This window comes from Micrasema longulum, unplaced genomic scaffold, assembly GCF_059751315.1.
Source record: "Micrasema longulum isolate JH-2025_06_02 unplaced genomic scaffold, ASM5975131v1 h1tg000224l, whole genome shotgun sequence".
Taxonomy (NCBI): domain Eukaryota; kingdom Metazoa; phylum Arthropoda; class Insecta; order Trichoptera; family Brachycentridae; genus Micrasema; species Micrasema longulum.
In genome coordinates this window covers 738,217-755,515 of record NW_028277429.1, presented here as the reverse complement: position 1 = coordinate 755,515, position 17,299 = coordinate 738,217, and the positions used below count along the sequence as shown (strand labels likewise).

The 17,299-nt window shown below is 32.2% G+C and overlaps 1 protein-coding gene across 1 annotated transcript in view; it reads right to left on the bottom strand.

The window, feature by feature from the left end:
- LOC148283545 (serine/threonine-protein kinase GA29083) overlaps positions 1–17,278 on the bottom strand; it is a 29,917-nt gene extending 12,639 nt beyond the window's left edge. Inside the window, exons 1-5 of the mRNA XM_088243675.1 lie at positions 17,114–17,278; positions 16,810–17,022; positions 16,626–16,725; positions 1,576–1,878; positions 617–804 (exon numbers count right to left, since the gene is read on the bottom strand). Of these exons, the coding sequence (XP_088099801.1) occupies positions 617–804; positions 1,576–1,878; positions 16,626–16,725; positions 16,810–17,021 (803 nt within the window). The 5' untranslated portion in view covers position 17,022; positions 17,114–17,278. The remainder of the gene's footprint in view (positions 1–616; positions 805–1,575; positions 1,879–16,625; positions 16,726–16,809; positions 17,023–17,113) is intronic.
- Between the last annotated feature and the right edge of the window lie 21 nt (positions 17,279–17,299).

The window sequence follows — 17,299 nt, the reverse complement described above, 5'->3', positions numbered from 1 at the left end:
GCGCTTCTTCTACAGGTAAAATCACTAAACCCAACGCTGGCTGATGTAAAGTACTTTCGAAACGACCCAAATTTTTACCGGACACAGAGCTATGAGAAGTTATCTATATAGGTTTAAATTAAGGAATGATGACTATTGTCCATGCGATGATATTTCTTCACAGAGTATAGAACATCTGTTATTTCAGTGCCCATTTTTCAGTTTGCAACCCCATAATCTTGAAGCAGAATGCAGGAAAGATGGAATATCCTTAACAGATATCCACACTGTAGTTAAAAGTAGTTATCACGCGCCATTGTTCTTGAACTTTGCAACAATGGTGATTGGACTTATAAAGGTAATAAACCAAAATCAGTGATCGAACATCCCATTTCCAAGACAAACAAAAACTTTTTTTTTTCCGAGTACCTTAGCCTTGTACATGACACGTAAGGCTACTAAATACAGGGGTCCAAATATATATATTTTTTTTTTTTTAAAAAGTAGTGGAATAAAACTATAAAGTATTTTTAACATTATAATGAAAATGCAGTTCCACCAAGAAATGTCAATAGAAAAACTCAATATACTGTGATATTATTAAAAATCTGTATGTTACCTTGGAAGAAATAAATACCTTTCATTTCCATAAGCGAAGAACACGTCTTCTTCTTGAAAGAAATGTTCCAATTGCAGGACGGGCTGAGCGGCTAATGTGAACACACGCCGTACGCATCCCGTGTCTAACCGAACACATTCTGTGATCGCGCACAGGACGTGTTCGAAACTCGGGCTGTTGCGTTTATTGAGAAGCAGCCTACAAACCTAGATACAAATATTGAAAATCTATATTAATATTATCGTATTCAACGGATACCCCAACAGTGAGATAATATAGTCTTGTTTTTGAGAAATAATCATGGACCGTGCTAATACGAATAGAGAGAGATTAGTATAAATATTCTTATGTTAAGTTGAAAGTAAATTTACAGCGCTCACTACCATGAAATTCCAATTGGATAAAAGAGAAATTAATTGTGGTTTTCGGATATCAGATGATTTGCAAATTCTAAAACGTTTTTATTCTTATTTTAATATGCTCTTTGATTCTAATTTAAAATTCATGGGAAATTTGACAAAACAGAAATTTGAGTAATTTAGGCAAATTTATGTATTGGTAATCATTATATTAACAATTTAATAATTTTTTATCTATATTATTATGAAATTAGAATGCCGGTCGAAAGTTGTTAGGTAAATCTAAGCAATATTATTGTTAAATAAATTGACGTATTACACCATTATTTTATTTATTATTATTTTTTAATAAGCAAATGGAAATTACGATGAAAACAGTATTTTTATTTTTTCCGTGCGACGTTGGATAAATTTTCTTCAACGTTACGTGCAAAAATTGTGGACATGGCTGCTATAGAGCGATGATATTTTTTAATTATTTTTTAGACTAGCGTCATAATCCAGGGAAAAATACAGGAATATGCTGAAGAAAAGTAAAACCGCACATCCTCTTAACCTTGAAAACAGGTCACGAAACCTCTGGAACAGATCTGGGAGAGTGGGGGGCTTTCAATATACCTTTCTCGGTTTGATCCCGTTCCTTATGATGGTGACTATCCTCGGCCGCACGACAGACGCGTCGCCCAACGCCCTGACGTGATTGGTCCCGTTGCCCGAGTAGGGCGAGCCGAAGCCGTTGTAGACCCTGGACAGGCGGTTCGATGCCAAGCGGACGGAGGCAAGGGCCGGGGGGCCGGTGGGGTTTTCGGGAGTGCCTAGCCGGGAGCTGGACAGGGAATTGTAGTCCAGCTTCTTGAAGGTCTCCCCCTTGCCCGAGCAGACGTACGACTTGCCGTCTTCCAGCTCTTCCAGCTTGGCGATCTGGAAAAATTGAAATATCGATGTAGGTCAATGAGTTTGAAAACTGACTGAACTAATATAAAAGCTTTGTGTTTCCTATCATACTTTATACACTGGAACCTCTTTTTACACATAGTATTGTGTATTAAAAGCATACTAAAAAATAACAATGCTAGATAGGTTTAAATATTTATATTTGAAGCACTAACTTTGTGGTTATCTATATATATATAAATTTAGGCTCCGTATATTTGTGGCCGCAAATCTTGGAAAATAATCGATGGACTGACTCAAAATTTTTATTTTTATTTACTCCCCTAATAATAAATATCTGACTGTTGCTGGGTTCGGCTAATTCATTATGAAAAAATATATATATAACAACTTTGTTTCTTACTGCTTATTTTTAATTTTTTCTACCGACCAGTATCAAAGCTACACAAGTTTCTTTATCAAGGTATACTTAACTAACGAATTCTATCCTATGTTTACAATGATCACGGAAATAGCGAGATCTCGGATATAACGAGGAAACATTGGTTGACATTTTAGTTTGTGGTTTTCTTCATACATTTATTCACTTTTACAACAAGCTTCTTCTCGGACATACCGAACAAAAATATTGTCAACAGTCGAACAAAAACTCTTCAATTGTTTAAACAAATCACTGCCGAAATAAGAACCTAAGTAAAATTATCCCAATGGGGACTAACTTATTACGTATGCCCCTGGGCGCAGGAATTGGTTTACGTTTATGATAATGTAAGTGTCTAAGTACCTAATTGGTGTTTTCACCGACAACATTGACAAAGTATCACACATGTGGTCGAAATTGCGTGTAAAAAATACAAGCTTTGCAAACTAAGTAAGCACAGGCTCCGCACCTCATTACAATTTACAACTTCTTTTCTAGTTTATGAATGACATCCTTGTTTCGGGAGTTTTTACAATGTTTTTTTTAATGTTCTTTGGTCAATGCATAATGAACATTACAAGTGGGTAATGTCAGATAAGTTAGAACCTAACCCTCGAATTGTAAAAATGACTACCAACAAGCAGAAGTGTTTCAATTTGCGAAAAAATGTCAATTCTTTCTCTGTCCCTATCACATTGTCAACATTGTGAAAAAATACATATGTTTATTTATGTGAATTTGAAAACTGGTATGCTTGTAAGAATTTATTAAAATTATCAATAGTGACAATATGCAATGGCGATTGGATTTAAAAAACCTCTCTCCGGTATGAGTCATGTTTATAACGAGAAAATTCAGTCGGTCCCGTCTTCCTCTTAATAACCAAGTTTGAGTGGATTAGTATTGATCATATTTCCAAACCCTGAGTAATATTATTCTAAGGACCTACTTGAATTACACATGTTTTTTTCGACAAATGTGTTCTTCATTTAATTGACATTCTTTTGTTTCGCAACATGTGTTTATTGTTTGAAAAAATGATTAACATTTAGAACTGGTTCTAACCTGTGTAGTATTAGAAATGGCGTCATTAAATTAGGCATTGTGTACTTAAGAGAATATGCAGTCACAGACAATTTTGATAAATAAGTATTTGAACATTCTTTTTCTGTCACTCTCTTGCAAGTGCCTCCCCTCTTTTTCTAGTCTAGTCTCTTTGTCTAGTTTTAAAGATCGTATTCATTTCAGGGAGTTTTAAGCGGTTTTTGTTGTCCATTCTAATAGTATGGCCAGCCCACCTCAAGCGTCCCACCTTGGAGTTGATTACATCGGGCGCTCGGTAGATATCGTATAGTCCTACATGTCCCTTTGATGGGACAACAATACAGAAGGACAAGAGTTACAGTGGTTAAATACACCACACGCCCAGGCTTGAGAAAAATAACATTTTATTGTGATCTCACCGGGAATCAAACCTGAATCAAATGCGTGTGTAAGGCAAGCATCTGAAGTACTAAACAACGGGTGCCGCAATGTTAACCTTTCCCTTACCGTCCTAAAAACTTTCCCGCGTTACGGTGCTGTGTAGTCACTACACACGCAAAAAATGAGAGATTTAAATCGTAAAAGTGTAATATTCATCGGCAATTGCTTCAATTATTTATAGTTGAAGTCAAAAGTGATGATATTTTTAATCTAATTACTAAAAACATTCATTCATGCTCTCAGTGCGCGCAAAAGAACCGCCACCGACTATAGCCGAGGAACTACTAATACTAACGCAGCTAACGGGCGTCAGGGAGAAGTACAAGAAAATTTGCTGTTCGCGCGTGTGACGCATAAAAATTATCTCTATCGCACTCAAATATACCCGTATTATCGAGAGTGAGACGTAAAGAGTGTGCGAGACAATTATATATTAGGATTACTCTTTTACTACGAACGCAACATGCGACACACTGGTAAACTTTCTGTTGTATCGGTGATACCTCCGATTTTTGACAAAATGCTTTTTATGTTTCCAGTAAGCATTAATTATTTGATAAAAAAAAAACATTTTTACCGATATGTAAATGTGTAACGAAGGAATACCGAAAATTTCAACCCATCATTTATTATATTAATGGAGATATTAAAGTTATTAGATGCAATGTGTACTGGCCACACATCACCGGGAAGGGAGACTTAATGTAGTGAGTGACGTGATGAAGAGACAGGTGGGTACGTCTCGGAACCGGTAGACATGAATTATTTAGTGACGTTAGTTATGTATGTTTTTATTTACCCGACACAGATTTCCTAAGGACTGTGATAAGAATATTTTATTAGTAAGTGCTGGTATTCAGTTGGTGGTATAAATTCCTATGCAAATATGAAGTCCATTGTACTGTTAATTTACAGTTCATTATTGCTCTATATATTGGAGGTAAAAGGCTAAGTGACCGAATCACACTATAACCGAAATTGAGTTATATGTATATCCCACTTTTCTCACAATTTTAAGCCGCATTGTACAGGGAGCGGCAAAATGTACTGTTGAGAGAGTAGGTGCTGGGGGTTGGTGGGGATAGGCGCGTTTCAGAGCCCACGCCTGGACATCTTTAGTAGCCATGGAACAGTGGTCGGCTGAGCACTGCGTTTGTAGTCGAGGGGATTTTTCAAAGGGGCGATTCCTGCATTACTGTTCAGCGGCAGTTCCGTAGGCAGTTAAATGCTCCTGGACTGGTGATCACCCTAACTTCCATATAACAAAAATGATCTAGAAATGCAGTAATGAGGAAGTTCAGCCCTACAGGAAAATTGGATATAAAAAATGTATTCTTAAGTGTAGTAAAAATTAAAACATTAAATTGTACGGCGAAGTTTCTTGAAAATGCATGAAAAAAAATCTATAGATTATTACTCTAGAAATGATTGATTGTGTCTATCCTGTACGGGCTTATTTAGCCCGGTGGTGAAATTTTATTTTAGTACATGTACTCCCAAAGCAAAAAGTTTCATGAGCGAGTTGATTTGAGATCGTAATGGTTCGAATATTAGAAAAAAAAAATGTTTTACGTTACACAGGTCGGCCGCTAGATGGCAATAGTGGTATAAAAAAAAAACTAACATACAGTAAAAAAAAAAAATGCTTTCTGAGAAAACAGAAAGTCTCGCAGGGCCGATAAAGCAAGGCCCGAATTTCCTAGCATGTAACAGTCTACGATAGTCTACGATAGCCGACTGCATAGGGCACTGCATTGGTACACCAACCACAGAATATTTTGATCATTTTTTATTTGTTACATTAAGGTAAGATGATCAGTCTTACGCTTCAGGTACCAGTCCAGGAACTATGAAAATATTCTGGTGTGAAAACATCCTTTTAAATAAATATTCCATATCAACCACGTCGGGAATCAAACCCGAGACCTCTCGCATGGCAGGCAATCGCGCTGACCATTACACCACGAGGCCGACAATTATTTAATAAAAACAAACTATTTTTAACGACATCACTAGTTCTTTCGAATCAACCAATGATAAGACAGTCCCGATAGATATCCAATTAACGGTAACTCAACTGAACAATCAGCAGAACTCACCGAGTAAAATACATAAATATTTATATATAATAAAATTCAAGTATACAAATCTATAAAAAATTATAATACGATACATAAAATTGTACAAAAAATTTTTTTGGCTTAGTTTAAAAACCACAGAACTTCGTCATTGCCCATTAACGACTTTCACTAATTATTTTAGCACTGATTACCTTCTTTGTAGCAGAATATTAAAAATAATCTTTAGTAATAAAGACGTGCGGAGAAATGAATTCAATGCATTGAAATTATAATGAATGTGGAAAAGAAAAGTTACGACGAATATAACCGCTGTCCATAATACAATATTGAAAAATTATACATATACAATTACTTTTATTGCTTTCTATGCATATGATATGTATTGCGTTTATTATTCACATTATAATGATGAGTGCATTTGACATACTTTTGAATGAATGCTCAAGAGTAAATTTCATAGCTCATAAATTCTTTTGGATTTTAGCAGAAGTTAAATGATTGAATAGTCGAATAATTTAAATTTAGATCTAAATTTGTTGCAACAGAGATGGAAAACATTTTGAGTACGAAATATGGAATATCTTAATTCTATGGTTTTATCTTATACTTTAATACGTTGTGCAAATGTGAAAATTTAGAACAAGTAAATTCAATAAATACTTAGGGGTCATAATAGATTCTAAACTAAGCTGGAAAGATCAAATTGTAGAAATATCCAAGCAAATATGGAAATTAGCATACATTTATAAAAGCCTAAGAAATATCTTGAATGCTTAACTTATGAGACAAATTTACTTTGCTTTTTGCCAAAGCAAACTATCATATTGCAAGTAAGCTTGGGGAGGTTGCTCTCGTTCAATCCTTGAACCAGTGAAAATAGCACAAAAGTGGATAAGATCATTCTCAAAAAACTCTCGAGGTATCCAACGGAAGATCTATTCGCTGAGTTAAAGACATTGGATGTAAGACAATTGTTTGTGAGGTGCCTACTACTTAAATTTTATGATAAATTAAGTGAGGTCAAAAGAACCCATCAAAATATAAACACTCGTTCAGCAACACAAATTAACTGTGTCCCATTTGTATCAACCGCCTTTGGTAAAAAGCAATATAATGTAATCGCTCCAAAAATTTTGATGATTTATTGCCAAATATAAAAGACTCAAAATGTAAAACAAATTTTAAAATAAAAATAACTGCACATATAAACAGTGTAGCGAGAGATTTTTTTGAAAAATATATGTTGATCAAAAAACGAAGTACCTACTTTATATAATTGGTACACATACTATTTTTATTTTTATGTATTTCATTACTTCATATTTATTTTTTATTATATATTATACTATATTATTCGTGTTTAAGTAACATGTATTCTTGACACATATATATACTTTATATTTCTTACATTCGATTAGCTAGGCATTTATAATTAATCAGTTTTAGTATTTTGTTATTGTTATATTAGTATAGAACTACTTATGCTCTAAAAGATAAAAAAATCTCCATCTTAGAACAGGCTGAGCCATGTTAGATGGAGACTATCATAAACAGAGAACACTCCGTTTTCTATTAATTAGTTTTATATAGATTCCCTATTGTTATTAAATATGTATACTAATTTTATGCAATACATTTACAAAATAAAAATAAATTTAAAAATATCCATACAATATTATCTATAATATTATATTTATTTATTGTGTACTAGAACATAATATAAAATAATGTAAATTAATCAATAGTAAAGAAAAGAAAAAAATATAAAGTTTTATGTGAAATAAATTATAAAAATAAATTGTTAATAATGAAAGCATTTCAAATTTCCATTAACGATATATATTATTGTGCCATAAAATTAAAGTACTTATTGATTTTAATGATGTGACTAATTTATTATTTTTAATACGTTCTAGTTTAATTAACATTCGTATTTAAACATTTCTTATCAGACAAAACATGACCTTCCAGTTGCAAATTAACTCAACTAGACAAAATGTGTAAAACATAACACTGATTTTATGCATCATGAACAGTGCACATGACGTTCTTTGTCTATACATGTAAAATGTGTAGTACACAAGACAGGTAAACAGTACGAACATCAGAAGTAGGTTATGGTGATAAATAATGCATATATTGCAATATAACGGTAGAATGTTTGCAACAAACAAACTAGGTGGGTACTTGTGTATTAGATATCAGCATACTTGAACCCAGGGCTGTGGCAACACCGATTTAAAAAACAAAGTAAGCAAAAGGTTTTATCAGATTGGCAACATTGCTTTTGAATTAGAAAATTGAAATGAAAAAACGTGCAAATTAAAGGATAACATAGTATAATGATTATAGTAATAATGCAATGCATATTAATACATAAAATGTACCCATGTTACTTAAGTTTTTCATTTATAACAGGGCTGCATTCGTGCAAAATATCTGTACCTTAAAGGATAAACCACGGGAGTCACATTAAACTAAATGTTCAGGAAACAAGATTTTGTGATTGTGCTATTTCTAAAAAATCATAACTTTTGAACCAAATGAGACAATTTCAATCTATCAAGAACTTTTAATGTAGAAAAAATCTTACTATAATAATAAAACTACAGGTAAACGTCGTTTTGTGCCGGTTCGGCTGACACCAGACGACAGTAGGTGCCGCGATTCTAATAACAGACACAATTTTGCACGTTGTTTTATTCTATTACTGTGTACGCAAGCGGCCTATTGTGCGTGTGTAATTGTTTCCAAGTTAATTTTCGTTTTGTTTTTAAGAAAAATAAAAAGGTATTTATTTATTTTATTTTATTTGGGAAATCAACAGTTCTACATACATATTTTTAGTAAACAAACAGATATAGTGTATAAACTCAGAACTAATAACAGATTTCCACATAGTATACAAAGTTAGTAAAGAAAATATATTACATATCAAATAAATACATACAATTTATACATTTAAAAATGTTATTTTCATGTACTCAATAATCAAAGATTTTTTAATATTTATTTTAAGAACATTAAGTTACTATAAATTGGGCGGGATAAGGACAAAAATGCTTGAAGAGAGGATAAGGAGGGGAAGGGAGATGTACATATTTATTATTAAAATGTCTACTAAGTTACATAATACATTTTAAGTGTAAATTTTAAATCTGACAGAGTGATGTTTGTGTAATCTATATTTTTAAATTTTGTATTGTACATTGAAAAAGTCCTACGAAAAAAAGCATTTTTAACATACGATGTTTTACTTATTGGTACATGAAACAGGTGGTACCGTCTATAAATCCTGGCTGGCACATGTATTGTTATTAAACCAAGCAGATCATATTTTTTATGCTATGATTCTGCAAGAAAGGAAGCAACAATCAAAGCAAATGAAATTGGATGCTTTTTTCAAAAAAATGTGCTGATTTAATTTAGTACGGACGAACTGGTGAGTTAGTATTGATTATAAAAAATTTATTATTTGTATCAAGAAATTTTATTGATTTTGTAAACAAATTGAAACTGTATTTATTAAATACATTTTAATTTATTTTGAATATACATAGAATTTATATTTAATAAACATGTTACATTGTTCTTAAAATTTTGACATGCAACCTAACCTTATATCTTATATTATATTTGTGTTTATTCCACGCCCGTGTCTCTCGGAATGGAACCCTGGAGTAAAACAACGTTTACCTGTACATATCAAAATAGCATATCTGGGGCTAATGACGTTTTTTGCATTAAAACAAAGTGGACTTCAGATTTTTATTTCAACTTAAAAAATCATTTTTATGACGTAAGTGGACTTCGGTGTTTTATTCACATTTAAAATGGGCTATTGTGATAATTTCTACATTTTTATTTCAAAGTTGCTAAATGTGGACTTCTTTTTCCTCTAAGGCACGGATATATCAATTTAATTTCACTATAGTCCTTAAAATACAGCTTGATTAAAATGACAGCTGCCAAACTACTGTCACTGGTGATAGGAAATTACTTATCACTGATCATGTACCGATCAAATCGATTTTATCAGTTTTTTCATGCAATCATGAAACTCTGTTTCCAAAAATTGATATAAACACGCAAACACAAGCCTATTATTGTGTCTTTCAGACAATTATTTACTAAAAAATAAGACATTAAATATACTTTTATTCATGAACAACAACAAATGAACTATTTTTTATTCGATCGATTTACATTGATCAATTTGTCCCATCTCTGACATTTTTGCAAAATGACGTAACCTTGTAAGAACGTCTTTAATAATTGGGTTTATTTTAGTTTTTATTAGTTTTAAAGCTGATTTTATATAATTGTGTTGATTTTTATGTCAAGTATTGTATTAAATAAATAAATTAACATGCCAGATACTAATGATTTTTCATGTGTCAATATAAACCACTCCTTAGACGTTACTACAAAGTTATGTCGTCACTTTTTCTGACAACTGTCATTCTAATCAAGCTATATTTTAAGGACTATGAATATGTTTAAAACTTGGCTTACATATCATTTATAAGAATGGCAGGAATTCGCTCCCAAAAAAACCAAACCAGCCAGAAGCCAGTTGTCAAAATTAAAAACAAACTTTTCTGTGTAATGATGATTACCGACATATAAAAAAAAATAGAGACGTACTTAGGAGTTCCAGTAATCAAAAAATCAACTCTGCGATTTATTGTACGAGAGTAAAAAAATCTTTAAATTTGTGTATATTTGAACGAACGCCCGAGCTGAAAAGGTCCAAGGTACTCTATGTTTCTTTGTTCCTGAACTGGGAGCAAAAGTGCAAGACTGATCCCCTCACCTTCGAGATACACTGCATTTGATGTTTCAATGTAGTGCCCTATGCATCACTGGGAGCGGAAAAGGAAATGATTTGAAATTAGTAGACTTATTATCAAGTTACCGGTGAGTATGGAAAATTATCTGAATCATATTCAATAATGAGGTCAAATTAAGGCACATTGTAATATGAACATTTGCATACCGAATGAGCTTAGCTTAGCGGATAGTAGGAGGTATTCGCCTACACGTGAAAGTCTATCTTCAAACATCTGTGCAAATTTCTACGTAAATGTTACTTAACGAAAATGATTGATAGGAGACACGTATCCATAGAGGAATAAACCCACGTTGTATTGAATTTCACTAATATTGTAGGATGGATTCAACACATAAGATTTAATATACTTTCACAACATGTAGAGACACCAATACAACTAATTACATTTTTGTCTATTATAATACCCAGAATCCCAGGTTTCCTTACAATAATTCTAGTATGTATTCATCAAAAGCCACATTAACCACATTACTTCTAAAAGAATGAAAACTTTGGGTTTCATTCTTAGAACCATAAAGGATTTAGAATCAGTTAAGAAGTAAGGTAAGAAGCCAATTAGAGTACAACTCTACTATATGGTCCCTTTTTTACAAAATTCATATGAATAATGTTGAAAGAATCCGATGAAATTTTTTTAATTCATTATTTTCAAACTGCATATTCCTATAGAACAAATTAACTACATGTCTTAGTTGAACTTTTTGAATTTACCAACTCTGGAGGATCGGAGGAAAATAACTGACCTAATATTTTTATATAAAATCATAAATTCTAAATTTGATTGTTGCGAACTCCTGGATTTTATAAATATTGATATACCAATACGTAGAACTAGACAAATTAGTCCATATTATTGTCACCCTTCTCAAACTAATTTGTCACTCACCTATACTGTGTATATACAGACTAGGAAACTAATGTACCTCTCATATCGACATTTTTAACTCGAGTCTCTGTGAATTCAAATCATCTCTTTACAAATATTTCATGATGTTCTATAGTAACGATTAACAAATTATTTGCAAAAGGTAATTATGCTAATGATGTGATGTTTATTCATTTTATATTTTTTATATATTTTGTATGCTGACATACATACATGTATATATATATATATATGTATATATATTTCTTGTTATTATTCTTTTTATACCCATGTTTTAATATTATTTTTAAGTTTTTAATTTTTGTTTATCTAACTAACTAATTATATTTTATATTGTAAAAGGCACTTGTGCCGTATAATAAATAAAATAAAATAAAACTATTCTAGAGACAAAATGCCTTCCTGCTATCATTGAATAAAATTCAAATATAAACATCTTCGTTTTGTCTCCTTCTGAGTTAATTGCATTTTTTCAATCAATTTTTTAAAAAATAATCTAAATCTAGCTGAAGCATATTAGTATAGAAAAAAATTGAATTACATATTGTGGGCAGAGAAAAAATTAAAACACTACACAGTTCTCCTTAGAACAGGTTATCACCTTCAGCTCTAAGGGAAATTGGATACAATAAATGTAAAAATTAGAGCATTAAATTGTACGGCAAAGTTTACTGAAGATGTAAGAAAAAAATAATAAAAACTGACTACTTCGAATGACGTCACTAGTTCATATGAATCGACCTGATGTGAGAGCTATGGAAGATTTCCGGTTTGCTTGCCATGGATGGACCAACGGGAAGAACTGAATGATAACAAACTTCTTTTCAGGTAAATATTTTTTTTATGGCATTTTGCCATTATCAGAGTATTTTATTTTTCAAGAATTAACGGTACAAGTATCTTTTACATTACATACATACATAAGTATTTACAGTGGAGTATGTACAGTAACAACTTTTTCAATGCTTACTTAGAAAGAACATAATTAAAATATTGATTCCACACTAAAATGTTTTACAAGTAATTGTTAATAAGCTGGAAATTTCAATAAAAATATGTCACCTAAATCCGAATGTTTATTACCCAGCGCATGTAGACGATTCAGTACTGAATTGCTAGAATAATATATTGAGATATGATTGTTGCAGTGATAAAGTTGAACTAGCATTGAATCGGATAAGACAAAATGACTACTTGACACGAGTAAATACCTTTTTTTTAGACTTGTTTTAACAACTGGACAATCGATATATAAATAATGTAATGTAAACTAACTTTCGAAATAAATTAAATAAAATTATCTGCCAGTAATAATACTTAATTGCTGTTATTATTATCATACAATCATGAAAGTAAAGTGTGTCATTGCATTGCATAAGTGGAATTGATAAAATTTTCAATTTCACTGATTCAATTCTCAGTTTAAGTATAATATTGGTCAGTGTCAAACGAACATAAAAACCTAGGTGATGTGTGACCATAGAATAATTGTACTGTTATCAGCAATGTATGGCAGTGTGATTCACTGCTATTAATACATCATTGCAAATTATCGTATTATACAGAGGTATTATTTACAGTAAATGACTACAATAAGGAGTAAAATATAATTTTAATATCATGTATAATAAGTTATTAAAGACGAAACCGATATCCGCATAAGTAGATTTACTGACAGTAGATTTCTCTACGTTTGTAAACTTGAACAGTAAATATTCGTCAATATTTTGAGTTTGTCCAAATTTTCGTAAACAAGGACTGGATTTAACTCCCTGGGGAGCTGTTTATATTAACATATTTATTTATTTATTTATTTATTTATTTTATTAGGTAAACAAACAGTATGTACACATATATTGCCAATTTCTTTGTATATTAGTGTAAGAAACTCATGCACACAGCAAAAAAATTGTTTACACTTAATACAATAATTTAAATTATGTTCAATATAATAAATGTAAAAGAAACAAAATGAAAAAAAATTATATTATAATAATGTTAAATGTCTGCTTCTCTCAAAATTTCTATAATTTTTTACCTAAATTTACATACATTGTCACAAAAAATATCAGCCTCGGTAAATATATTGTTATATTGGTCGCATATACTAGGTATTGTAGATTGTTTAAAATAGTTTGTTGACGCGTTTTCAGTGTAAAACAATAGATTTTGTCTTGTCGGTCTAGATGGCACACGGAATGGAAGTCTTTCTAGTAGGTTAGGAGAATCAATTTTATTATTTATTAATTTGAATAAAAATAACTGGTCCAACATTATTCTTTGATTTTTAAGAGAGTTTATTCCATGGTACTGCATACTTTCAGCATGATTAGAAAAGTTAATATTACAACAGAGATGAAGAACATTTAAGAGAAGGTAATATAGAAGTCTAGGCATCTATCTACAGGGCTTATGACCTGTCAACGGCTGGTTTAAGTGGCCACTTTACACACTGTGTAACATTCACCATTTTGCCTATGTTTGAATATCCATATATCTTTAATTCTTCCATTTGTTGATTTTAGTGAAGTTAAAGAGCTGAAACCTTTATTGCTGAGAAGAGATTCATCTGACTGAATTGTTTCACATACTAGGCAACGCCTGAAAACAATTTTCCAATTTTTAAACTTTTTCTTGGACCAGTTGGTTTCATTACAATATTTGAGTTTGTCCAAATGTTTGTAGACAAAAGACTGGATTTCACCCCCTCGGGAGTCATTAAGATTAACAAATTACAACAGAGATGGAGAATACCTTTAATAAGGGAATATGGAAGTCTAGGCATTTACAGGGCTTATGACCATTATAATATATTAACAGTTCCCTGCCAAAAAATTCAATTGATGGTTACGCGGTTCTGCAGTAACACTGACAATATGATAGGGATGGTGAATAGTCTACATTATCATCATCATATGTCCACGCATAAATTACTGTTCTTCTATTCTTTTTTTTATGAAATGAAGGAGAAATTCAAAATATACAAATTCTTCAAAATAAGGCAATGAGGATTATACTCAAAAGAAATATCTATTCTACTGTGGAAAGAATGCACAAAGAAATTGGCTTGATCACAGTAAAGCAGCAAATGAAATATAATAAAGCAATTTTTATAGATAAAATAATTAAGGGGATGAATAAAATAAAAACAATAATAAAATTTAACCAGCAATGTCATACATATGAAACATGGGATAAAAAAAGATAAGATTACCAATGAGGAGAAAAACAGAATCCTAAAATTCATTGTACAAGGGATTAAAGCTGTACAATGAGTTGCCTGAAGAAATAGAGGAGATAGAAAAGATTGAAATATTTCAAATTAATTTGAAAAAATATGTTACTGAGAAATTTTTATAAAAAAATTGTAATGTTATGAAAAGTTTATATTAGTTCTTAAGATGTTATGAACTAACTTAATAAAGCATAAATAAATAAATTACAATTTTATTGTTGAAGTATTTTATTGTCGTTATATTTTTAATAAAATTAAACTACAACAAACAGTAAACAATTTCATTTTTTTCAAATCCCGAATTGGTTTTTATTTGAGGAAACCGATCCGCGATTAAAGTAGCCACTTAACCCTTTCGCTCCCCGCCAACACGTTTGTGTGGGTACGACCAAAAATTAAAATCGTTTTCCATATTCTGTTAGATCCTGGCCACAACGATTGTTCATGTTACTGGCCACTTAGAACATAACATATTTTTTATATGATAGCTCCAGTATCCGAAGTGGAGAGATGGTCCAAAAAAAGGAGAGGAAAGAAAATTTTGAAAAATATCTCAGGAGCGAAAGGGTTAAACCAGCCAATGACAGTACATAAACACGGTAAATGTATAAACTTCCATATTCCCTCTCTCAAAAATGTTTTTCCTCTGTTGCGATAAATTTGGATCTTAATAACTCCCCGGGAAGTGCAATCCAGCCTGTCTACAAACATTTGGACATACTCAAAACACTCTTGATTAAATTAACTGGTATACAAAGAAGTATAGTGAGATAATTCAGCCACATGAGTCTCACCTACATCTACAAAGGTTTCAGCTGTTTACTTGACAAAAGTCAACATATGGAAGAGTTGAAAAAATGTTAATGTTTAAACATAAGCAGAATGGTAAACGTTGGGGTGTAAAGTGGCCACTTAAACCAGCCAACGACGGGTCATAAGCTCTGTAAATGCCTAGATTTCTATTTAAATTTATTTCAACAGAGAGGGAAAACATTTTTGAGAAGGGAATATGGAAGTCTAGGCATTTACAGGGCTTATGACCTGTCGTTGGCTAGTATAAGTGGCCACTTTACACACTGTGTAACATTCACCATTCTGCCCATGTTTGAACATCCACATTTCCTCAACTCTTCCATTTGTTGACTTTTGTGATGTAAAAGAGCTGAAACCTCCATCACGTGGGTGATATTCATCCTGCTGAACCAAATCACCTACTAGGCAACGCTTGAAAACCATTTTCCAATTGTTATACTTCTTCTTTTACCAGGTAGTTAATTCAACAATGTTTGAGTATGTCCAAATGCTTGCAGACTGGCTAGATTTCCTCCCTAGGGAGTTATTCATATTTAAATTTATTTCAACAGAGAGGGATTTCTAGGGGGACTAGATTTCTATATTCTAGAGGGACTAGATTTCTATATTCTAGAGGAACTAGATTTCTATATTCTAGAGGGACTAGATTTATATATTCTAGAGGGACTAGATTTCTACATTCACTTCTCAAGTTTTCCCTCTGTTGTAATAAATAAAGGTTGAGAGTATCAAATTTCTGCCAACAATATTGTGCTCAAAAAAAAATTCTAAAATCATAAAAGTGCAAATGTAAGCAGAGTTGTCCAATTTCAAGGCACGATTTTCATTTGGCCAATCAAGTAGAAAAAATAAACAGATAAATATGCAAGCGCCAGTTACTTTCTAAATTCCATTCCAAATTGTATAGACTGATTTGTACTTGTTAATGGTTAGGTACGGTTGTACCAATTGTTGGTAAAATATAAAATAAAAAATAAGAAATCGAAAGTAAAACGTACCTTTTTGCCGTCGATAGAATAAATCGTCCTAACTCCACTCGGCAGAGTAACATTGTCAACCAATACTCTGGTTAAATCAGCTGTTAGACTGTCAAAAGACCTGAAAATGAAAACCGGCGAATGTAAAACCGCATCGTAAACTAACACCATAACACTCGAAACTTAGAACACAATTTTCCAATACCTATAACGTTCAGCTAGCACTGGTATCACAACACCGGAGTAAAATTTATCACCATTCCTAAAGAACCGGACCCGCTTCGCCTTCCTGGCGGGCGGAGTCCTCAGTATAACACCTCTCCTGGACTTCTTCATTATTTCCATATCACTAAAGTCTTTCTCCAGGTCGCACACGGAACTCGACCGACTTCCGCTGCGGCTCAAGTTTTCCTCCATTCTGCAAATAAAGCAAAGTTGACACTGAATCGGAAAGGATGTCAGATAACGGAACGTCAAACTCATCCATGTGTGGAGAATGGGCGAATTACCTGGCTGAATCGAAAAAATTAAAAAGCGCAACGAAGATCACAGCGCAGCCAGAAGCCGCTGCGAGCTTTCGCGGTACGATTAAAACATTATTTGAGTGAAAAATGTAAATTACTATCGTTCACATACGCCCATAACCTATCCAAAAATGTTTGCTGGCGTAATTCACTGCGCAGGCGCATCTTTTG